The sequence below is a fragment of the Dryobates pubescens genome, chromosome Z, assembly GCF_014839835.1.
Source record: "Dryobates pubescens isolate bDryPub1 chromosome Z, bDryPub1.pri, whole genome shotgun sequence".
Lineage (NCBI taxonomy): Eukaryota > Metazoa > Chordata > Aves > Piciformes > Picidae > Dryobates > Dryobates pubescens.
The window spans coordinates 122,735,213-122,760,212 of record NC_071657.1 but is presented as its reverse complement, the minus strand read 5'-3'; the positions used below and the strand labels follow the sequence as shown (position 1 = coordinate 122,760,212).

Sequence of the window (25,000 nt, the reverse complement as noted above, 5' to 3'; positions counted from 1 at the left end):
ATAAAACCATTCAGAATACCAAAGGTGCAGAGAGGAAAGCTGGAGGTTTTTCTCTGCAGGGAGGTCTTCTGTTTCTGTAATGGGTCTGTTTGTAAACAGCCACCCAGCTGACCTCTGGAGTCATCTTAGGCACTAATTTTACTGAAAATAAAATTATATGGTGGCCTAATATATTGTGTTTCCAGTCTGATTTAAAGATGGTGTATTTGTGTGGTTGGAAACTCATTGATCCACCATATTGTTTGTTTAGAGTTATTTATATGCTGTTGTACACTCAGTTTCTTGGAAAGGAAGAGTAAGATCATCTCATTCAGCACCTTAGCGTAGTTGTATGTAATGTGTTTGAATGTGTGCCAGTGTTAGTTCAGGAAAATAACAAGTAAATCACTGTATTCTGTGGTTTGAGCCCCTTTACCCCCAACTTCATTTAATTTTTCCTTTTAAAACTCTTGTCTTCTGAGCTGAAAAACCAACCCATTAGCCCAAAGAGTCAGCCAGAATGTCTGCTTGTTTTTTTAAACTTTTAAAAATTGTTTATTTTCAGAAGCCCAACATTAGTGAAAAACATACCTACCAGCTTAGGCTATGGAGCAGCTCTTAATGCAAGCTTGCAGGTAACAAAATACTAAATTATTATTTCTTTGCACAAACTGATTATGTTCTTATTTGTGACATATTCACTTTCCCTTTGTATTTTGGCATACAGTTACCTACATTTGTGCTTATATGGACCTGATGGTGATTCCGAATAGTTGGGTTTATCATCCAAGTTGTATTACCTAGTACTGCAAGAAGTACTGGTTCTTATTCACTGTACTTTTGATGTGAAGAAGCAAGAAGGACACCCTGTGGCAAAATCTGGAACACCCAGTTTTGCTGCAAATGTTAGATTGATAGAAGCTTTTGCAAATGCATGTGGATATGCATTAATATTTATCCAAGCTGTCATAAATGATTTCACATCATAGTGTTGGGGAACATGGTGCTCATGGCAAAAACTTTAAAGTTTAATTATAATATATAATTTTTATGCAGAAGAGGCAAATGTCAGGACTTTTTTTATTTTGAGTTAAGTTCTGGTCATTTTTTAAAGTATAGCAGCTGCCTGCATTATAAAAGAGTCATCCATTGTGTGGAAGGGCACAGAGGTTAAGTGTAATTCAAAGTCAAAAAATGATGTAAAACTGGAAAGTGCTATGAATATCGGAATATAGTTAATAGTGGAAAATAATGAAACCTATGTAAGAGAAATAGTAAACCAGAAATAGAGATGCTTCCATATTCAGGATGTGAATATAATTGGGAAATGAACAAAATCCTTCTGACTGCCTCTACAGTTAACGGGGATGAGCTGCTTTTTGTGTGCATGCTCATATGTGTGCAAACATTTAGAAATTATTTGTATATGTACAGACTAATAATTTTGGTTTCACTCTTCATTTTACTAGGCTGCACTGGCAGAGAGTAGTTTACCATTGCTTAGTAACCCAGGATTGATAAATAACGCATCCAGTGGCTTACTGCAGGCAGTCCATGAAGATCTCAATGGTTCGCTGGATCACATTGACAGTAATGGAAATAGCAGTCCGGGCTGCTCTCCTCAGCCTCACATGTAAGTGCAGTTAGCATCCTTTCAAGAAAATAAAAACTCCTTAGTTTAAGACACAATATTACTCAAAACTGCTTTGAAACACGGTAAGTGAAACATCTGGAAGTATGTGTTTGAACCTAAACATTTACATTTAAAAATTTAAATTGATGAGTCTCCATTTACTTTGTAGTAAGATTAGTGCTGGTCTCTGTGGTCATTTTCACAGCCTAGTTTATAAAGTATAGTCAGAATGTTCATGTTGGAATTAGTTGTAATTTCAACTATGAGTCTCTAAACCATTTATGAACTGTTGTGGAGATATTGCCCATTTATATAAACCATAAAATGCAAAGTTTAACTGTTGCCCACAGTTTACATAGAAGCCAGTAAAGTGTAACTTTTTGCCTGTCGTATAAATCAGTGTAATTACATATTCAAGTTTAATTACTGGTGCGTCTGTATTGGCAAGGTTTATATGTTATATTTTATGCAAGACTACGATTCCTATTAATATTTAGCAGCTAACTATATCATTAATTACTCTAAAATCTTTCCCTTACCATCTTTTTAATGGAGCTGAGAGAGTGGAAGTATTAAAAATTGATGTATTGTGGATTTCAGAAATGTGTCTGAAGCTTTAGAAATGCCTGGCCTTAATCAGTGGTGTCAAACGTGGCAGTTCCTTGTTTACTAAATAGCAAACTATGTATCTTGGAGGTATTGTTTCCCAGGTTATTTATATAATAATTAGCAGTGTGATATCTAAGTAGACTTAGATTTAAGTTTACTGTAGGATGATTTTTAATGTGTATGTACAATCATGGTGTCTTTTTTTTCTCTGTGTTTAAAACAACTGATCTGATTTGCCTTTTTTTAAATTCCCTTTTCTCTTTCACATTTTTAGTGTTCATTTTAATTTCTAGAGTGGGATATTTAGTGGTAACTGTAATTGAAATCAAGCTCCCTTTTTACTTATGCTCTGCTGTGTGGAGAATCCATTTTCCTCTGACATTTTTTAGGGGTAATATTTTGCAGAGTTTTTCTTCTTTTGTTTGGCAGGTTAATATGTCAATGATCACACAGAAATGTTTATTGTCATGCATTTAATTGTTTTATTGCACATTTATTCTACTTGCCTTTGAAAATAATACACTCTGAGCATTCATGTATTTTATCAGGTTCCAAACCATTACTTTTTCAAAATGGAAAAATTTGTCTTTTGGAAGTGTCTTTAGATGTATTAAATAATACAAAAGAAGTAATAAAACTTGAAGTAGAAAGAACATGAATATATGCTCTTGAGAGTAACACTACTCTAAAACAAGTAAAGTGAGCAATCAGACAAAAGTTTTTATATCCCATGCTTTATGCTATCAACCATGCAGTGGGTAGCTTGAGGCCTTTTACTTTTAGCAGTTCTCCTGAGTATGCTAATGCTCTCTTCCTGTATAAAATGCCAAGACAATAAAACTTTAAAGAGCAAACAAGAGTTAGATCATGTGTGTTAAAAACAGCTACTTTACAGAAAAGAATGACACTTGCTATTAAAGTTGTTTTGTAAGTGTGTGGCAGATCTGTTTACATATTCTATGTACTGTCTGCCATTCTGCTGGATAAACTGAGATATCTGTGCATATGATTATGTAGATATGGCTACATTTATATCTGTGTTTATAGCTAAAATACTGCCTATTGTAGCAGTTCTTGCCTGTAAAAAAAGGCAAATAACTTGAGTTACATCCAAACTCAAGATTCAGCCTTCTTCTCTCATTTCTATGATATGTCATTTGTCAAAACAGGCAGTTTTGGGGCAGCATTCTCCTCAAGAAACTTGTATCCCATAGCACAGACAGGTGGACTTTGCTGGATTAAAAACTGACTGGACAGCCAGGCCCAAAGAGTTGTGACAAATGGAGTTAAATCCAGCTGGCAGCCAGACACACGCAGTGTTCCCTAGGGCTTGGTATTGGGGCCAGTTCTGTTTAATATTTTTATTAATGATTAGGATGAGGAGATTGAAGGCACCATCAGCAGGTTTGCAGATGACACTAAATTGAGCAGGAGTGTTGATCTGCTCGAGGGTAGGGAGGCACTGCAGAGAGATCTGGACAGGTTAAATCAATGGGCTGAGGTCAGCAGAATGAGGTTTAACAAGACCAAGTGCTGGGTCCTGCACTTTGGTCACAACCAAATGCTGCAGGCTCAGAGCAGAGTGGCTTGAGGGCAGCCCAGTGGAAAAGGATCTGGGGTGTTGGTGGACAGCCAGCTGAACATGAGCCAGCAGTATGCCTAGGTGGCCAGAAGGCCAAGAGCATACTAGGCTGTGTCAAGAGCAGTCCGTCCAGAAGGAGTAGGGAAATGATTGTGCCACTGTGCTCAGTCCTGGTGAGGCCTCTGCTTGAGTAGTGTTCTGTTCTGGGTACCACAGTACAGGAAAGACACTGACATCCTGGAGCATGTCCAGAGAAGAGCAATGAGGCTGATGAAGGGTTTGGAGGTCACATACAAGGAAAGGCTGAGGGAGCTGGGGTTGCTCAATCTAGAGGAGAGGAGGCTAAGGGGAGATCTTACTGCTCTGTGCAACTAAGCTCTGCCAGGGGAAGTTTAGATTGAACATTAGGAAAAATGTCTTTAATGAGAGAGTTGGTGAGACACTGTAATAGGCCACCCAGGGAGGTGGTGAAATCGCCATCACTGGAGGTATTCAGGAAGCATTGTGGCACTTCAGGATATGGTATAATGGTCATAGTAGTTGGGTTAGGGTTGGACTCAATTATCTCAAATGTCTTTTCCAACCTTAATGACTCTATGAATCGTTTAAAACTTAGGACTATATGTTACTCAGTTCTTGATAGATTGAAGAAGCAGATTGGAAAAACACTGAGATACTACTGGAGAAAGAAGTTATGATCATTCATTCCATGCACCAAATTTGGTGTAAGATTACTGGGCTTCTGCGTCTCGATGTCCTTCTTAAATTGAGGGGTCCAGAACTGGATACAGTACTCAAGATGTGGCCTAACCAATGTACTATCCACAACACCAGGAATATGCTGATCAATTATGTTGCCTGCCATCTTGAAGTTGGCATGCAGCCAGGAGCAATATTATAGAAAGAGGAAAGAGGTTTCATGTAATTTAGAGACCAGAACATTAAGTTGGGAAGGAGCAGAGTTTGGATTCTAGACAAAGCTTCTAGACAAATGTCTCTAGACAAAGAGACATTTGTTTGGTAATAGAGCATCAGCAGAAAATGCAAAAAGAGTCCCAGTTACAGTGTCAAAGCCAAGCATCTCAGTAAGTTATTTGGCTTCTAGAATTGTAATGAGTATTAGTTGATTGGATAAATACATAATAGTAGAACTTTCTTATTTTGGAATGTTTGTTTATTTTTTTTGTTTGGGGTTGGCTTTTTAAACATAAATGTATCCTTTTATAAACATAATGAAAAATGTGTGTGTGTATTTCTGTGCTTTGAGCATAAGGTCCTTATCAGAGAAATTGGTTTCTCCTATTGTAATACCTTAGCTACTCAGAAAGCAGGGAGATTCATCCAATCTTTGGATTTGTACCTGACACTTCATGTCTCATTTTTTAAATAGTAAGAGCAGTTAGTCATCAACTTACCCGTCTGTGGACAGTTATCTAACATAGGTGGGTGAATCAGCAGATTCAAAAAACAGTATCTGTTCATTGACTAGAGAAAGACAATAGGTATATAATTTCAAGTAAATGTATAACATTTAAATGCCTGTTAAATACACTGAATCCCAGCCAGTGTATTTAGGGAAATGGCGCTTGGAAATCTTTACAGGTTTTGCATTGGCTAGTGATACATAACCTGTTCCATTTTTACACTTCTTCACAGTATCACAGTATCACAGTAACTAAGGTTGGAAGAGACCCCAAGGATCATCAAGTCCAACCTGTTCCAACAGACCTCACAACTAGACCATGGCACCAAGTGCCACGTCCAAACTCCCCTTGAACACTTCCAGGGACGGCGACTCCACCACCTCCCTGGGCAGCCCATTCCAATGACGAATGACTCGCTCAGTGAAGAACTTTTTCCTCACCTCGAGTCTAAACCTCCCCTGGCACAGCTTGAGACTGTGTCCCCTTGTTCTGGTGCTGGTTGCCTGGGAGAAGAGACCAACCCCCTCCTGTCTACAACCACCTTTCAGGTAGTTGTAGAGAGCAATGAGGTCACCTCTGATCCTTCTCTTCTCCAGGCTAAACAATCCCAGCTCCCTCAGCCTCTCCTCACAGGGCTTGTACTCAAGGCCTCTCACCAGCCTTGTTGCCCTTCTCTGGACACGTTCAAGTGTCTCGATGTCCTTCTTAAACTGAGGGGCCCAGAACTGGACACAGTACTCAAGTGTGGCCTAACCAATGCAGACTACAGGGGCACAATGACCTCCCTGCTCCTGCTGGCCACACTATTCCTAATACAGGCCAGGATGCCATTGGCCCTCTTGGCCACCCGGGCACACTGCTGGCTCATGTTTAGGCGGGTGTCAATCAGCACCCCCAGGTCCCTCTCTTAAACGCTTTTAAAATACTCCGTATAATCATAGTTTGATTGTTGGGATATCTCCTGTGCTAATGTAAATAATCTGAAATTTTAGGCTGCATGCCTAGCAGTTTTCATTCCCAGTCGAATGGAAGATGGCAATTTCGTAATCCAGTGTGCAGCATATCACTAGTGGGATCTCAAATCCCAGGTTTACTTTCTGTGTTTCAGCAGTATTAAATCCAAGTTCTGTCTTTGACTGATCTTCAAATGTGATGACATGTTTGACACGGGCAGTAAGTGCGCCCTTGACATAAATCTTCACTGAGAAAATACGTTACTTATTGTGAGTACATACATTCTTTTCAAAATTCCAATTTCCTCATTTGTCAACAATCAATGTCTGTCAACAATAATCTTTTCTTTTAAATCAATACTTAAGACTGTTTCTTTACTTTTTGAACATGAACTGCTTAAAAATTACTATGGGTTTTAGCTGATAATCAAAGGTAGGACTAGGTGCTGCTAGTCTCACATAACAATTGTACATGTATTTATTTGGAAGCTCCACAGTACACACCTTTGGGGTATAAAAGCAGACTTCTGAAGTAAAACAAGAAACCACAAGTATGCAAACAAGTGCAATTAAAGCGGCATGGTTGTGAGAAACTTGAGAAAAACTTTTATGACCTCCAATGAAACAGCAGCATTGTTTAGGACATGGAATGGTGCTTAGAGTGTGCATTAGTGATAATGCAGCTTTCTAACCTAGCCAGTGTATTGCTGAAGAAGTGTTTTGGAGGGATTTGGAAGTCAGTTCCTTCAGAGCCAGTAAGTTTAGATTCTTAAATGAACAACAGGGTCATAATTAAATCAACTTTATGTTATTACTTTTCCTATGTCTTTCCTGTGGTCAAGTGTTTTCACTCTCAAGGATGGGGTATCAGGGATGGGAATTAAGTTCAACTGGTTTTCTGGTGCTTGTTTATGCTTCTGTACTAGACTGATCACGAGTGACTATTGCAACTGGCACAGTCAAGCGTTAGATACACTTAGTGTATCTCTTGTCTGCATGCTCATATTTTGGCAAATGCATTGCACAGAATCCTAGTTTACTTCACTGTATAAACTTGGAAGAAAAAGGTAGAATTTTAATCTGCAAACCTGTTCATAGCAGTTGAGGAAACAGAAAGAAGCTGATTATCAGAAATGTCAGAAAATTATGCACTGAAAAAATGTAGTCTTGCCATAGAAAACAACAGGGTGGTTATGCCATTCTGTTAAAATTTACTGCAGCTCATTTAGTGAGGAGTGGAAGGAGTTGACAAAGGAGATGGGGAAAGCAAATATCCTACTGGTGCGATTCTGTGGAAGGGGGCTGTCCTCTTTTTCCTGGCTCATGCTGAGGACAATGCAATTAATCTGTTCACAGGATCACAGGATGTGAGGGGTTGGAAGAGACCTCTGGAGAGCTTCAAGTCTAACCCCCCCTGCCAGAAGAGAACCATATAATCTAGTACAGGTTGCACTGGAATGCATCCAGATGAGTCTTGAAAGTCTCCAGAGGAGAATCCACAACCTCTCTGGGGAGCCTGTCCCAGTGCTCTGTGACCCTTACAGTAAAGTTCTTCCTCATGTTGAGGTGGAACTTCCTTTGCTGTAGTTTACATCCATTTCGCTATCACACTGCACAAGTGAGAAGAGGCTGTCCCTTCCTTCTTGACATGCAGCCCTCATATATTTGTATACATTTATTAGATTCCCTCTCAGTCTTCTCTTCTCCAGACTAAAAAGCCCCAGGTCTCTCAGCCTCTCCTTGTAAGGCAGTGCTCCAGTCCCTTAATCATCCTTGTAGCCCTCTGTTGGACTCTCTTGGGTAGATCCCTGTCCCTCTTGAACTGGGGAGCCCAGAACTGGATTCATTATTCCAGGTGAAGCCACCAGGGCAGAATAGAGGGGGAGGAGAACCTTCCTCAGTCTGCTGAGGAATGCACACCAGGAGAGGCCTTGAGCACAAGCCCTATGAGGAGAGGCTGAGGGAGCTGGGATTGTTTAGCCTGGAGAAGAGGAGGCTCAGGGGTGACCTCATTGCCCTCTACATCTACCTGAAAGGTGGTTGTAGCCAGGAAGGGGTTGGTCTCTTCTCCCAGGCAACCAGCACCAGAACAAGGGGACACAGTCTCAAGCTGCGCCAGGGGAAGTTTAGGCTCGAGGTGAGGAGAAAGTTCTTCATTGAAATGGGCTGCCCAGGGAGATGGTGGAGTCACCATCCCTGGAGGTGTTCAAGAGGGGATTGGATGTGGCACTTGGTGCCATGGTCTAGTCCTGAGGTCTGTGGTGACAGGTTGGACTCGATGATCTTTGAGGTCTCTTCCAACCTTAGTGATACTGTGATACTGGGGTGCTGTACTCCATAAAACAGGAATGGTTTGAAGCCAGATGTCAAGACATACATATATTCCACTATCATTAAAACTTTCTAGAAAATATGTTAGATTATTGTAAGAAAGAATAACTTCCATTCAAATGAACAGAAGAGTCAATCTGAGATGAATTAGAAATAGTTTATACAGTGTAGTCCATCATCTTCAATTTTAAAAAGGTAAGTTCCTACCATCTGTGATTTCAGTCACCTTTTCCATTGTATTCTGCTGTTGTTCCCAACCTTACTCCATTACCTTTCCCTCTCTTACCCTGACTGGATCATTTCTCTCTGCAGTTCTATCTGCATAATCAGCAAACTTGTTGTGATTTTTTTTTTTTCCCCAGACGTTTTTATCTTTAAATTTTATTCCCAGAGGCAAATATGATTATTCTGCTCTAAGATCATTTACTTTTGAGGTGCTTCAGTTTGAAAGCTTTCCATTGTCAGGTCGTTCCCATATCTGATTATTCCAGTCCCCCACTGTTAAGCTTTCACACCACTTACAGTAGGTTACCTATCATTCCAGTTTTAATCCCTTTCATTCCCTTGTTTCTTTAACTTCATAATGTTCCAATCCCCTGTCTTTCCTTCTTTCCTTTTTTTTTTTTTTTTTTTTTTTTTTGTTATCATTGTTATTATGCATTGTCCCATTTCATGATCTCTTTGCATTTACCTTGGAGGCTTATTCTGTTCTAGGAGACTGCTATGATCCAAGTCTCTTGTTCATTGTATAAGACTTAACATACTGTATAAGAAAATAAACTCTTGAAACACATCAATTAACAGGGATGTAACAAGCATTGTTAAATAGGTGAAAAGCATGTAATTGAGCAGACGAGTGTGGTAGCAGTTGCAATTTTTCTGGCTATCCTTGTTCTTCAAAAATGTCTCACTGGATCACATGATATTTTAATGCTTGTATAATTTAATTTCACACATTTTTATTCATAAATCTAACAAAAGAAAGATAATGGGGAAAGAGACTTTCTGACAACAATTGATTTTTATTTTTATATGAAAAGAGGAACAGCTAGGAAACAGAATCTTAAAGGTTATAGCTTTTGTCTGACCATATTCCCTTTGAGAGGCTCTATTGTGAGAATACAGAGTGAAATAATTTTGGCTTTGCATAGTACTGCAAAGCATCTGAAAGTGAAAAGCAAGTCAAGGAATCCAATACTTGATCATATTGTTTCCTTACAATCTACCTTTTTTTCCCCTTCTTTACTGGTTGTATGGATCATGCGACAGTAAACTCCTGAGTTGTAACTGTGCCTCCCTACTTTCATAGAAGGCAATTCGCATGTGGGCACTAATGGAAAAATAAGGAATTATGCTTTGATTAATAATATTTTTCACTCTTCCTATTGACAGAACATTTCACTTGGACATTTTCCTAAATGTTTGCATTCTCTCTCTCTCTCTTTTTAAATTTATTTTGCATTATTTCACTTTTCAGTCTATTTGTCCTCTACATTTTGCCTTTCTTCATCAATTTTCTTATCTTTCAAGAATGATATTATAGTCCTTTATCATTTCCTTTTTAGCTTCTTAAATGTTACATGTCTCACTTTGGATTAGAAGTTGCTATTTCCACTTTACATTATTCCAGCTTCAATTGTTGCACTTCTACAGTACATTCCCAATACTCTTGACAAAAAGATCACTCCAGAGATATAGTGCCTTCAGCTGAAAAGTGTCAGATCCCCATAGCATGGCTTGTAGAAGATGGTGGGCTCCTGTGGGGTTTCACAGAATCTTTTTGGAGGCTGTCTTGCTGAAAAATTTGTGGTACTGCTGTCATGAATTCTCAGTGTATGAGTATGATATTAATACTATCACATCTGTGTAAGAAAAGGCAGCATCTTAAATAGTGTTGTGGATACTAAAAAATGTGGAAGTTGTGCATCTAAATCTCTCTGCAGTGTGATTGTGTGGCTCTTAAATTCAGTTCATAGGAGATTCCTGTCTTTGTATAACACAAAAGCTGAGATGATAATGTGACTAACAGTGTATTTCTAAAACTGCACTAACAATTACTAATTTTACCAACTTTTGATGATTGCTTTTGGATTTTGAGTAAATGTAATATTATAGGCCAACTTTTTTTAAAGTGGACTCTGTAGTTTTTGTTGTAAGTGCACATGTCCAAAATGTGTCTTTACATTTATATATTGTGTAAACAGTTAAAGAAAAGAAAAATGGTATACAATTGGTAATGTTTATACCAGTAGTTTAAATTGTGATCCATAAATCCCAGCAAAGATTCATTGAAACACATTATGAAACATGCTGAGGTAGTGTTACTATTTGACTGTTATTTAGCCTTCAGAATTTGTACAAAACTTCAGGCACTCAACATATTTTAAGACTAAAATTTTCTTTTTTTTAAGAGGTTATAGAAAGACTTCATCTCAGTGTGAAACCCTGTGTGTTGGTCACATTACAGTAGTCAAATCTCAAGATGGCTAAAGATGTGATTATGCCTGGTAATATCTATATAGAAAAGCAGTGCTCACAATCTTCCAGCATAGCAGAGTAGGAAAAAAAGAGGTACTATTGGCATCTAACAGAAGTCTGTGATTTGGAACAGTGCTAGAAATGCTTATGTGTGATACACACCCTGACAGTAGTCTCTGTTAGGGCTATAACTGCAGGTCTTCTGGTGGGTTTATCCAACTAAACAACAATATTAAATGTGTATTTTAAATGAGGATGAACAAATACAGTCATCTTCCTCCTTAATGTAGATTTACCAAGATAATTTGTTCCCCTGTACCTGTTAGTGGAGGTTTAATGGTGTTGTGGAGCCTTTGTATGATCATGGCCTCTCACTAATCCTTTTCAAAGACTCCCATAAGCTTCTGATTGAGAATCTTACATAGTCTTTCTTACTCTTCTGCTATTTGTTTCTCAAATGTGTTCTAGAGAGCACACACTGTGAACACTGGAATTTTGGTAGACGAAACAGGCTCACTGTGATACTGCAGACACTCCATTCTCCTCAGCCTTTTAGGTGCTATTGCATAAAATTACTATAACAACTGTAGTTGTGTTTTCTTGCAGAGGCTGTGCAGATTAAATGTAATTTTCAGACATGTTGCTCTTCATATCTAGATCTTAAATCTGTAATAGTGTACAAATAAGAGACATGATTAATATTCATGTTGTTAACTATTTGATGGAATGTTCTGAGAAAAGTTAGAATAAGTTTGAAGTTTTACATGTAGTGATTCTTAAGACTAGACATTGTAGCATGTCACTAACTGGATGTGCACTGATAAAGGTATATGGTTGTAAAAGAACACCTAACTGGAAAGCTGTAGGTGAAAGTAAGCTCTGTCCTCCATCTAGTTCTTCTGATGGGCCTTTTCTGAGGAAGCAGTAAAGTACTAGTTTTCCTGGGAAGAGAGTAACTGGGTAAGGAAATCATGAAAGTCTTCAGAGGGCTGTGCAGATAAGATGGGAATGAACTTGTCCTTGTCTGTTTGGAACAGAAAAAAACCCAACTGTTTATATTTCAGCAAGAAGAGTAAGAGAAGCAGAAAAAGTTAGCTGAAAAAACCCACACCTTTCTGACTGTCAGATAAGTAAGTGCTTGTATGTGTACCAGTACACATAGCACTGAGAGGCTGTGGAACCATGATACTGGGGACTTCTAAGGACATATTCAAAGTGAACATAAGTGATGTAGGTATAAATAATCTGAGACTATATGATCTCCTGAAATCTTTTCCAACCTGGTTTCTTTGATTCTTTTGACAAATCTGGGGAAAAAGGGGGGGGTTTTGTATGCCATGTCTTACTAGATGCTAGCTGCATTGTCTGAGTCCATTTATTTTTGAACAGCTGTCATGGCTAAATATCTCTAAGCACTCTTTTTTTTAAGACTTAATGAAACTCAACCTTAACAGAAAAATACATAATGAATATAAGATTTAGTTACAGATGCTCCAAGAAACATAGTATATGAAAATGAAATACTTTGGTAGCATCCTGCTGAAAATTTTGAAACATACTTATTATCAATCAACATTTTCAGTGAAGACTGTTCCAGAAGAAAAAATGTTCAGTGCCTACATGTAAGTGTAATGCCATTCAGTCCTTTGCTGTTACACCTAAACAAAATGTTTAGGTGCTACTGTGGACAAATATTGATGATTAGCTTTTAAAATCTCACAAAAAAGAAAAAAAAAGTGCTGTAAACATTAATAAAAAGATATTAGTGTCAGCCTGTTTGTCCCAGATGATCTGATGAGCTATACATTGTCCAAGATAGAAAAGTTTTATTAGCATAAAAGTTTTCCACAGAAAGAGGAAAACAAGTTTATGTAACCACTACTTATATTAATATAAATAAATATTTGTTTATATTATACTTAAATATTTATTTATATGTACATGAACCATGCATAGTAGAGTCCAAATTTTCCCTCAGCTTTTCCTGGATTTGAATAGCTTTCCAGATTACCTGCCATTGCCCACAAATGTTGCCACTAAGCTTCCACGTACCTGGCACAATTTTTAGAACTTGCCAAACCCTACAGAACATGCCAGATCCATGGCCTCTTTTGTTAAAATTTGTGGTTTTCAGGCTTGGTTATTTTGGTTCCTCAACAACCCTCAATAGAGTCAGACACTCAAATCTCTAGTATTTTATCATTTTCCTTTGAACCTTTACCTTAAAAATTTCTGTGCTCTTTCTCCCTAATCCTTTTCTTTGTTTAGCATGTTAACTTTTGACGTTTGAACTAGATGCACTTCACAGTTTGAAAGACTTTAAAGGCTTGTGCCCTAAGCTAATTCTAGTCATTTCTACTTTTTTATGGTTCTATCACAGGAAAATACATTTATTTAGACACCAAATGTGGCAAGCCAGTGTGAAGGATGGGATTTTAGAAGAAGTCACTAGAATCAGAAAATCTGTTAATATAATTTCCCAGTCAGAATTTAATTCCTAAAAATTTTGATCCTGTAAGAAGGGCTAATTGTGCGTGACTTTTGAGCCTCATTTGATATTAATAAAAAATAAATGCATTGCTAGTACATTGTTTTCCAAGCAAGATCCTTTATTTACAGTTCAAAGATTTTATCTGATTATTTTTGTAGTAAGAATTGTTAACATTCATAGCTGCTAATATGTCAATTCAGTTAGGGTAACCCCATGTATTATCTTGGCTTTTTCATGCAAATGTAAAATAAATAACCCAAAAAGCCACCTAAAATGTGGAGACTCATTTTGAATAAATAATATATTGTTGTTGTTGTTAAAGGAAAATAAATTGTCATTCAGGTGTCAACAAATCTGTCAATTTATTATTTGTATCATGCTCATTCTGTAGAAAGCTAAAAAGAAGTTGATATATTTGTTGATTTTTTGTTTGTTTTCAGATTTTATTTCAGCTTGGACTTATTACTACAAAGCTGAAATTCTTAGAAAGTGTATTTTGCATGTTTTCCTTTATTTCTGATTTGCTAGAATGCTCATTTTTAAACTTTGCTTGGAAGAGAATTAGCAAGTATTAGCTATTCCTCATTTAAAGTCAATCAATTTGTACTTTGATATGCTTGGAGTAGGGTCAAACATTCAGGGCAAGAAGCACCAAACACTAGATCCTGCCACTTTGGGAACAAATGTATTTGTTTTGTAGACAAGAAGCAGCAAATCATCCCTGAGTTGGGAAATACTTATGGTAGAAAAAGGGAAAAGGAGAGGTTTGCTCCTAATCTCCATTATTTAATGACTGACTGGCTTCTGTAGTATGAAGTTCAATATCCGTTGAAACATTTTCCTGCAAAGTAATGACATCTGGCATCTCAAAATCATTGAATACTTATACATTGTAATTGCAAGTATTTAATAAATTTTAAAAAGATAGATCATCAGCTGTGTAACTTGCTGAGGATTTAAAAAAAAATTCTTTAGATGTAGCTCTGTCCCTTTTTAGTATTAAAAGAAATTATTACTGGAATAACTATAGTGATAAAATGATTGTAAATCTCCTGTATCAAATTGAGTGACTCTTAAGTACATGTAAGGTGAAGGTGAACCTTTATTTTTTTCCTATATTTTCCTTATTTCGAGATTTCTATTATATGACTTTTGCTCATACCTCCAAGCCACTACTCTTCTTGTGTTGACTTCAATGGCAGCTAAATTAAATCAATTCAAATTATTCCTGTAATTTTTAATGTGTCCTCTTAGAGAGTTGTTTGCCATGCCATAGGTCACTTCTGTTGTTCTTGTATGGATTCTGCTATACTGTTTTCCAGATGAGGGAATAACAGCTAAAAGGTAGTGAAATACATTGAACATAGGAGTTGATGTGAGGGCCTACTATAAATACTTAGGCATGTTTTATGTTATTGTCACCATCATGTTTCTGTCTTAGTAAGTCTAACATAGTGGGGTTCGGTTTCTTAAGCAGAAGCACCATTGAAGGATTCAGAATAACGTATTTACCAAGTGGTTACAGTAGATAGGTGTGCATGGATAGTTTATTTCTTTTATTTGTCAGCAGTAAATATGTGCCACTGATAATCACCTGTGCCATTTTTTTCACAGTAAACTTTGTATAGAACTAATCTACGTATATTACATTGTTACCACTGTTTATAGCTTCCTCTTGGGTGTTCATAATTGTATCCAAAACAAATAAAATGCCTACATTCTCCGAGAATTCTCACTGTTAACCTCCCTCCATATTGTGAAAAGCTATTTTGTTCTTCCTTCATCTAACTGGCTTTATTACTGACAAATCCTTAAGTCCAGTCTTAGTATGAGGTACGTTTTTGAAGTTTCTTAGAAATTTATTACTCCATGTAATCTATTTAGTAGAAAAATGCATGGTTACATTTGTATCACCTTTTGTTAGTCCCCCTTCTCCCCAAGCATTCTGTCAGATAGACTACATAGTTCATTTATATCTTCTGCTGTTAATAAACTTCACAAGTGAAATCACGGCCCTAATGAAGTCAAGGGAAATTTTGCCATTGACTTAAATGACATCTGGATTTCATCCCAGGATCCCATTTGTTGGCATGTCTTTGGCTTTCCCTCATTTCTTATTCTGCCTTCAGTCACTCTTAATCATTCCTAATCTCCATTTGATATTTCTTGTGACTGCTTACAGCTTCATTTCTCAATTTCAGTTGATTATTTTTTTCAAGTAAAACAAGGAGTTCTCCCAGATCAGAAATCTTTTTATTAGATCTTTGAAAATTTGTTCAGTGTTAGTACTCTATAACATTAGCAAAATTGCCAATGTTGGAGTCTGAAGCATCTGAAACATTTTTATACATGCAAATAAAGGCAAAAAAATACTTTTGCAATCACAGCAGGATTAATGGGGAATTCCCTGTTAACTAATAAGTTTCTAAGTGATTTTTAAAAAAGGTTTTGGTGTTTTGTTTTGCTTTTTGGTTGGGATTTCTTTTATGTAATTTTTGCTATCTATATTTCCCTAAAATCCAAAAGATAGAAAAGAAATTATCTTTTCAGATTTGGGGTATTAAGCTCCCTTCTTAATTCTATACCTCATTTTCAGATACCAAATATAGCTTGTGGCATTTTCTTCTCTTGAAGATAGCAGCTCATGTTCACTTAGTTCAGATTTTCAGATAACAATGAGTATCTTCCTGCTGTCCCACTCCCCTCTGATTTACAGGTATATATGCACTCAGAATGGCTTTTCTCTACCACATTCATGCTAGATCTTCAGTTGAATTAATAATTGTTCTTCCCTTGAATTAATAATTGTTCTTCCCTTTTACTTTGGCTTTCCATTTACAATACTTTTGTATTATCTGATTTTTCCTGAGATATAAGAATATGCTGGGACATCTTTATCAATGTCCTGGGTGATGGATCTCTTTTCTATAAGGTTTGCAGATGGCAGCAAATTAGGGGAACAGTCACTATGCATAAGGCTAGGATAGCCATTCAGAAGACCTGTATGGGCTGAAGGACTAAGCCAAGAGGTACTTAATGAAATGCCATGCACCTCACTGAGGAGGGAAGATTGCCTTGCAGTGGTGCATGGTAGGATGACATAAACAGTGTCCTGGGCTTTATAAAGCACAGCAGAGGTACAAGACACTGAGGAAAATTATTATCCCCTTCTTCTCAGCACTCATTAGACCACACCTGGAATACTGCATCCAGTTTTGGCACCTTGAATATAAAAATCTACAGCAGTAAACTGGAGTGAGTTCAGCAAAAGACCACTGAGATGGTCGGAAGCAGAATCAGTTGCTCTGTGAGGAGACTGAGAAAGCTGAGCTTGATCAGCCTGGAGAAAAGCTCACTTTGAGTGAAACTGACCCTCAGTACCTAAAGGGGATTAGCAAGATGATGGAGCCAGGCTCTTTAATTTAGTGGTTGATGGAGAGGCAGTGGACATAAGTTAAAATGAGAGATTCTGACTAGGTATAGAGAAAATTCCTTCCTTATGAGGAAAATTCCTTCCTTAGTGGGACAGTTGCCAAGGAACTTGTATAGTCTACATCCTTGGAAGTTTTAAAGACCCATCTGGTTAAAACTTTGGGCAACTTGCTTTGACCTTGTAGCTCTGCCTTCTTTGGGCAGGAGGTTGACCTGAATTATCTTGTGATCCTAGAGTGTGTTTCTATAAAGGCAAAACAATAAGAGAGTGAGCACAGGCAACCAAGCCCAAGGACAAAGATGCTCTGGATTTTGTTTTGCAGATACCAGCAAAATCATATCAGGTGCTCACTGAAGAGATGGATCTTACATAAACAACAAATGAGTTTACACCTTTTTAAAGTAACATGAAAGAAACGTTGTGTTTGCAAGACCAGTTGATAATGAATGGGGTTTGCGATAGATTTTAATTTAGGTTTTTATTCCCCGCCCTGCCCAGAGGGACTCACCTACCTTTGATCTTTAAGTAACTGAAAGGAAGGCAAGGGAAGAACATAGCTTCTTTTGCAGTGACAGATAAAATTTTATCAACACCTATTATAAACAGGAAAGCAAGTCTCTAGTCTTGGAGGTTGTAAAAGCAATAATAGACTTTTACAAACTCATTCTTACTTGCTGCTGCACCTTACTGTTTTGTGCCAGTGACACTCTGTGACCATTGATCATTAATTCCGTCTTAGACTGTCTCCTCAAGTGCTGAACTAAAGATAAAGAGCTTTAGTAGCCCAATTACTTATTCTGGTGTACTCATCTCCTGACAGAGTCTGCAGTAGTGTCTGCCAGGTAGGGCTCTTGCCTCTGCTTTCTATTACCATGTCAATGCCAATCCAGTGCCAATCAATGCCACAGAGGCTTGAAATCCTTGGCAATGGATAGGATGATAAATATGAACATGTGTATATTTTGAAGACATTTTTTGTGCTTTAGCATTGCAGTTGAGCGAAGGTTGCTACATCCCTTTTTTATTCTCAGTACAGTTTTTGGAGAGCACTGTGTAGAAGGGTATAATCTGAAAGTGGCAGGTTGACAAAGCACATCCCCATTTCTTCCACCAGGATGTTGTAGCTTCATTCTCTTCTTAGTGAAATGAGGTAGCGCACCCTAACCTGCATGACAAGGATATGTGACAATAGGACCTTCCTCCCTTTCTTTCTTGAAGCTAGAGATTTGCATATACACATTATTTTATCTAGAAATAATTGTACTTCTTCAGCATTTCAGTGTATGTGATAGACATGGAGAAAGTGATTCCTGATGTTCAAGGAAAAATGGTAATGGATTCTGTGACAGTTGTACCATAACTGAATTTGTATTTAATTACTCGTCTAATACTCTTTTTCCTTTTCTCAATATTTGGATTAGTATCTCCCTAAATGGCTGTACATATCCACATCAATAAACAGTTCACTTCTACTTAAGAAAAAATAATAAACTTTTTATAATAGCGTGAAATTATAAAGAGACAAAGTAATAGAATTAGCTATCTTGAAAACACTGTAGCATTTGAGGATTTGTCTCCATTTGCCTACCAAAGCATAAATATAAAACCTCTAGATCTTAAACAGTGGATTGGAAAGGAGAGCTTTTCTTTTTAATCCACTATAGAATATACTGCAGACCTTGGGCTGTGCTGGCAAGGTGCGATGCAGTTCTTCCTGAGAAAATGCTAGTCCAGGTCGACTAGAAATAAAAATGAGGGGGAAAAGAAGACACCAGGCAAGCAGATCAGATACTACGTCTGTAGTATAGTGATTATCATAGTGAAAAATGTTTTGGTAGAAAAGCATAATGAAAGTCACAACTTTAAAAATACTAGGTCAGACAGAGTTAAAAAATGTAAATAATGTGTTTCAACAGATTAAAGTAGGAAAATATTTTATGTAATGTTGGATGTTAATCCAGATGTTGGCGTAAGAAATACAAGATGCTTCAGATAAAGATGAATAATATCCTTCAAACAGTAAAGTACAGAAATGTAAGAAAGAGTTAGTTTGGCCAGTGTTCTTTGTGCTTCAGTACCGTACCTTGCTGACTTAGACACAAAAATTTGCATACTTCTAGTTTGGAGAATTTTTTTATCTGTGGATCTTTTTTAGTATCCCAAAATATACATGATATGCTCTGTGTAGCTGAATCAAAATGCTCTTGTAGTTCAAGGTGTCCTCAGAATGAAAGAACTGAGAGGGGTGTGGATAATAATTAAAAATTTAAATAAAAACTGGAGGTGTCTAACATTAAAAGTTACAGTGGAAAGGTAGAGTTCTATAAAAGGTAGTATTACACAAATGTAGCGTGTTTGGGTTTTTTCATATTACTGAAGCACAATCAATGTAATTGAAGTAGAGCTAGTGGAGAAATAGTACACATGGAAGAATATCTACAGACTAACCAAATAGTTTTGAAGACGTGTTGCTTAAAACTGTGTAGAATTGTGCAAAAGAATGAGTCAAACTCTACATCTTTTGTTTGGGAAAATGGTTGAAGCTGTTTGGGTGCTACACTTATTTACTTATTTCTTTTAACTTTTACAAATCTTCATTACTTTTACAGGCAAACAAAATCTTAAAAGCAATAATCCAACATAGGTTGTCATGCCATATATGGCTTAGAAATTGTTCAATCCCAAATATTCCCTTGGGAAAAGTTTCTTCAGCAAACTTCCAGAAAATTTGTCATGTTTATATAGTTGTACATGAAGTCACTAGGAAAGCTGGTGAGTCAATAGTATCAAAATTAAAGTCTCATAGAAAATAGGCCTGGAAAGGTCTTCAAGACATGATCTAATTTATTGCCCTTTGTGCCACTGAATACCAAAGTAAAAACCTCCTCAGTGTTACTAGGTGCCTAAGTCACCATAGCAATACAAAATACTTTCAGCTGCAACCCAGTAAAAAAAATCACCCTTTTGTTATTTTAGGCTGGTTATTACAACCCCTGCATAGAATAAAAATGCACTAAAATATCTTACTAAATTTCATAACTTGCTGCAAACTATATACTTTGCTACAAAGCTCACAGTAAGCACATTGACTTAGGCAGCAGAACCCCAAGCTCTTCTCTCTCAACATTTACCACCTCTTTAAGACAAAGCTAAGAGCAGTCTGAGAGACTGCATCTCTCTGTTGTGACATCCCACAGCACTTTTCCTTAAATGATTTTAGCAGAACATTAAAGATTTTGGGTGGATATGGACAACAATGTTTAGAGGACCCAGAACTAAACTGAAATTTGTTCCATGGGGAATTTCGGAGTGGTTGTAGTACTTTGCCAGCAGCTTTCAGAATTAAACTCTGAACACTGCATTTTTATTTCTTTTTTACATGTACACATGAGAAAGAAATTAATGGGGTTTTTTCATGCCATAGAATTTGATGAAAGAAATACAAAGAAACTTAAATTGTTAAATCTTTTGTTTGGAAAAAGGAAAGGGGTTTTGTAACTCAGTGTTGATGATTATAAAAGGCATTGCCTGACTTGGTACTTTTTCCAATGAAAAGTTGTATTTTTTGTTCACAACCTGGAATGAACACCACCTTTACTAACCAAATCCAAACCTTGTTTATTGTAATTATTTATATTTTGTTGTCTTGTGTTCTCACTGCTTTTTTGCTGGCTTTGGTACTGCCTCACATTAAAGCTGATATGACGTGAAACCTCTGTAGAAAACACACTATCCATAATTGAGAATACTATATCAAGTATATTTCTCCTTGAAGACACCAGCTCAACTCAATTTAATTAAGAAATCATGTACTTGGTTATAGGATCTTGTTGTTTTCTTGTCAGCAACAGCACGCATTCTAATGTTTAAAAGTTGAATGTAACACTTGTTTTGTTGCCTAGATTCTAGCAGGATTTTAGTAGCTGTTATACTAAACAAGTTTTCCCAAGGCAGGATCAGGCTTATCTTGTGCAAAACTCATCTCTAAATATTTGGAAGTTACTTTATCCATTCCTTCCTAGTATATATTTATCCCTTAGCTGCCTGTCATGTTATCTTTCTTTTTCCTTTGAAGCCTCAAGGCTCTTCTCCAGCAGCCTACAAACAGTCTTCATGAGGCCTCTGTAACTGTCCAGCAACTGTTACCTGTCTCCTAGCACCTGGCAGTCATTCCAGTGGAATATAATAAATGATAACGTCTTTAAGGGTACAGTACACATTTAAGAACATGAGAGAACATGTAGTTGTCAGTTGCCAGTTGCAGGAGTGGGAGAAAAATCTCCATGTGAAGCATGTGGAAGAGTGAATGTTTAAGGCAGACACAGTCAGCGGAACTTCATGTTTTGTGCGCACAGGAGAAGGCAGCTCTGCAAATTATTAGAATGCTTTTATATTACAGAGGTTTCTCAGGAGGACTTCCATTTTGAAAGTCTGGGGTAAAAGAAAAATTGTATTTTTTAATAGAAGATCCACCAATTGTAAAGAAGTGTTCCATGGACATGAGTGTGAACATTTGTGTATGCTTTTACCAGAAAGCTATGCTGCTGCTGCAGGCATGTTCTCATCTCCTGTTTATTATGCTGCATTGTTAGTTCTGATGTCAGGTGGAGCTGTAGTTTGCCAGCATTTGTTCAATAGGAGACAACTATTTTGATGAGCACATTTGGACACAATGTGGTAATAATACTTGCTAAGAGTTGACTTCATTCCTTTGTTTTACCAAACAGCAGTGACTGAACTCACTTCTCACTGATATGTGCCTAGCCTCTTAGTAAAGGCCCCCCAAGAATGGGAACTCCAAAGCTCCTTAGGCAACCTTACCTAGTGCTTCACTGTCTGTGCTAATTTTTAACTCCAGCTTCTGACCTGTTGATCTTTCTGTAACCTAAGACAGCCTTCTTCCAGCTTTTCTTCATATAAGAGGTTTTTCTAAACCTCTACCTGGATTTTTGCAAAGTTGCCACATGCTTGAAATATCAGTCTCCACCAATGGCCTTGCATTAGCTCCTATTTTCTTGACATCTGTGAAATTAACCATGCTTTCTATTCTGTCTTCTATGTAACTAATCAAAACTACTGACTAGTTCTGAACCCAGGATTGGTACTTCAAGGAACCCTACTAATCTCTGTTAAAATACAGATTCCAACTATGTAGTAGTAGATAAGTAAGTTTTGATCAGAAGTCAGAAATCACTAAGCTATGTATGACCTGTTAGGCTTTATTTGAGTAGCATGGTTATTAATAAAAACACATGGCATATATAAATGTTTCCTTAGAATTTGTTTAAATACTCAGCACTTCACATAGGAATCAGTCCTTAGTATACTCCTTGCATTGTATAACGAAATAGCAGTGTAGAATTTTGCACATGCATACACATGTGCACATACATGTTTTCCTATTAGTTATATACAAATACCAATCTGAATATTTTGCTTTCCATGTGCAATAAAAATCTTTGAATATATCATATTATACTGAAAGCCTCCAAGACAAGAATATGCTCAGCAATTTAAAAGGTGGATGCTTAAATCTTGTTTTGTTTATGAAAAAGAAAAAAGTATTTTGGTTTTGGTATATATTTAGTGTAGTTGCTACCTCCTCAGAACATACATAAAAACTATAAACGGAAACTCTTTTCCATCTTTAACCAACATATCACAACTTTGCCTTTCAACCTTTGATTTCAAAAAACTAACTCTAGGGTTGAGAGAAGCTTTAGTTTCAAAACCCTATGTGTCATTCTTTGAGCTTACAGTCTCAGAAAGAGGTGCTTGTGTGACAGTGTTTCCTAAGAGCTACAGGTGGAAAAGCCTTTTTTTTGTTTGGTTGGTTGGGTTTTTGTTTTTGTTTGGTTTGTTTTGTTATGGACAACTGAACTACTTGATTTACTGTTGATGCAGAAGAAAGTGTAGTTGACAAAAGTGAAAGCTTTGCATCCCAATTAGTCTTCTAAGCTATTCATTCTTCCACAGATTAGTCATCAAAACAATCTTTGAACTGTGTGTGGAAAAAAGGCAAACAAAAAAAGTCTTTAATACTGAAAAATTACAGCACAAAAGGAATTAGTATCTTAATGTGTAGTGCATGTTTAATGGATATTTCTTATTATCCTCCCTGTTTGTACAGTGGTTGCACTCCAATCACAGAAGAGCAATAAAAACATCCTGCATGCTGCCTTTAAAGGGGTTGAACTCAACTGGTAAAAAAGAGAAGTTTTGTAATAAGAATTTTTAGGCATGGAAAGGAAAGTAATGAATCATAGAATGGTTTGGGATGGAAGGGACCTTCATAGATCACCTAGTTCCAACAGCTGCTATGGACAAGGATATGATTCATTAGATCAGGTTGCTGAAAGCCGCATACAACCTGACATCAAACATTTCCAATGATGAGGCATCCACAATTTTTCTGGGCAACCACTTTCTGTGTCTCACCACCCTCTTTGTAAAAAGATTTCTTATTTAATTCCAATCTAAACCTGCCCTCCTCAAGTTTAAAAATGTTGCCCCATGTGCCACTGGAAGCCATGGTAAAAAGTCTTAGTTTTTCTTATAAGCCTCCTTTAAGTGTTGAAAGGACACAACAAGGTCTCCATGGAGCCTTCTCTTCACCAGGCTGAACAACAACCAGAACTTTCTCCTCACCTCAAGCCTAAACCTCTGCTGGCACAGCTTGAGAATGTGTCTTCTTGTTCTTGTTCTGGTCTCCTGGGAGAAGAGACCAACCCTCACCTGGGTACAACTTCCTTTCAGGTAGTTGTAGAGAGCAATAAAGTCTCCCCCGAGCCTCTTCTTCTCCAGGCTAAACAATCCCAGCTCCCTCAGCCTCTCCTCACAGGGCTTGTGCTCGAGGCCTCTCACCAGCCTTGTTGCCCTTCTCTGGACACGTTTGAGTGTCTCAATATCCTTCTTAAATCAAGGGGCCCAGAACTGGATACTGTACTCAAGGTGTGGCCTAACCAGTGCTGAGTACAGGGGCACAATGACTTCCCTGCTCAAGCTGGCCACACCATTTCTGATGCAGGCCAGGATGCCATTAGCCACCTGGGCACACTGCTGGTTCATCTTCAGCTGGCTGTTAACCAGCACCCCCATGTTGCTTTCTGCCTGGCTGCTCTCCAGCCACTCTGACCCCAGACGGTAGCACGGCATGGGCTTGTTGTGACCAGAGTCCAGCACTCGGCACTTGGACTTGTCGAATGACATCATGTTGGACTCCATCCATTTGTCCAGCCTGTCAAGGTCCCTCTGGAGAGCACTTCCACCCTCTAACAGATGAACACCTGCTCCCAATTTGGTGTCGTCTGCAAACTTACTAATGGTGGACTCAATCCCCTCATCTCAATCATCAATAAAGATACTGAATAGGATTGGGCCCAACACTGATCCCTGGGGGACACCACTAGTGACTGGCTGTCCTTCTCTGGACCCACCGTAACAGGTCTATATCTGTCTTGTACATCCTCGGAGCTGGAGGCAGTACTCCATGTAGGACCTCACAAAACTAGAGGGAGAGAATCACTTCCCTCAGCCTACTGGTCATACTTCTTTTTGTGGAGTCCAGAATACATCTGGCTTTCGGTGTAGCATGTATACATTGACTGCTCACATCCAATTTTTCATCAACCAGTACTCCTGAGTCCTCCTCCAAAGGGCTTCTCTCAGTCTCTTTAGTACCCTCATCTGTATTGGAGGTTGCTTTGACCCAGGTGCAGGATCTCATGCTTGAGCTTATTGTACTTCATGAGGTTCATGTGGGCCCATTCCTAAAGCCTGTCAAAGTTTCCCTGGATGGGCTCCCTTCTCTCCATCATGTAATTGCACCTCTTACCATGGTGTTGTCTGCAAAATTGCTGAGGTTGTACTCTGTCCCACTGGCTATGCCATTGATTAAGATATTAAACAGTCCTGGTACCAATATGGACATGTGAGGGACACTAGAGATGAAGGAATATGCTAGGTATACTGGTGCACAAAATGAAATTTCCTGGTAGTAACACAGGGCACAGAGTATTGCAGCATCTGGAAGTGATGAACATGGCATTATATCATCATTAAAAACATTGAAGGCTTCCATCAAAAAC

General features: G+C 37.8%; 1 protein-coding gene across 6 annotated transcripts in view; it reads left to right on the top strand.

Moving 5' to 3' along the window:
• Positions 1–25,000, top strand: part of FOXP2 (forkhead box P2) — a 421,646-nt gene that overhangs the window by 390,320 nt on the left and 6,326 nt on the right. For all 6 annotated transcript variants that reach the window (XM_054178909.1, XM_054178908.1, XM_054178907.1 and 3 more), the window contains 2 exons: positions 545–614; positions 1,449–1,612. In XM_054178909.1, the coding sequence (XP_054034884.1) occupies positions 545–614; positions 1,449–1,612 (234 nt within the window). The remainder of the gene's footprint in view (positions 1–544; positions 615–1,448; positions 1,613–25,000) is intronic.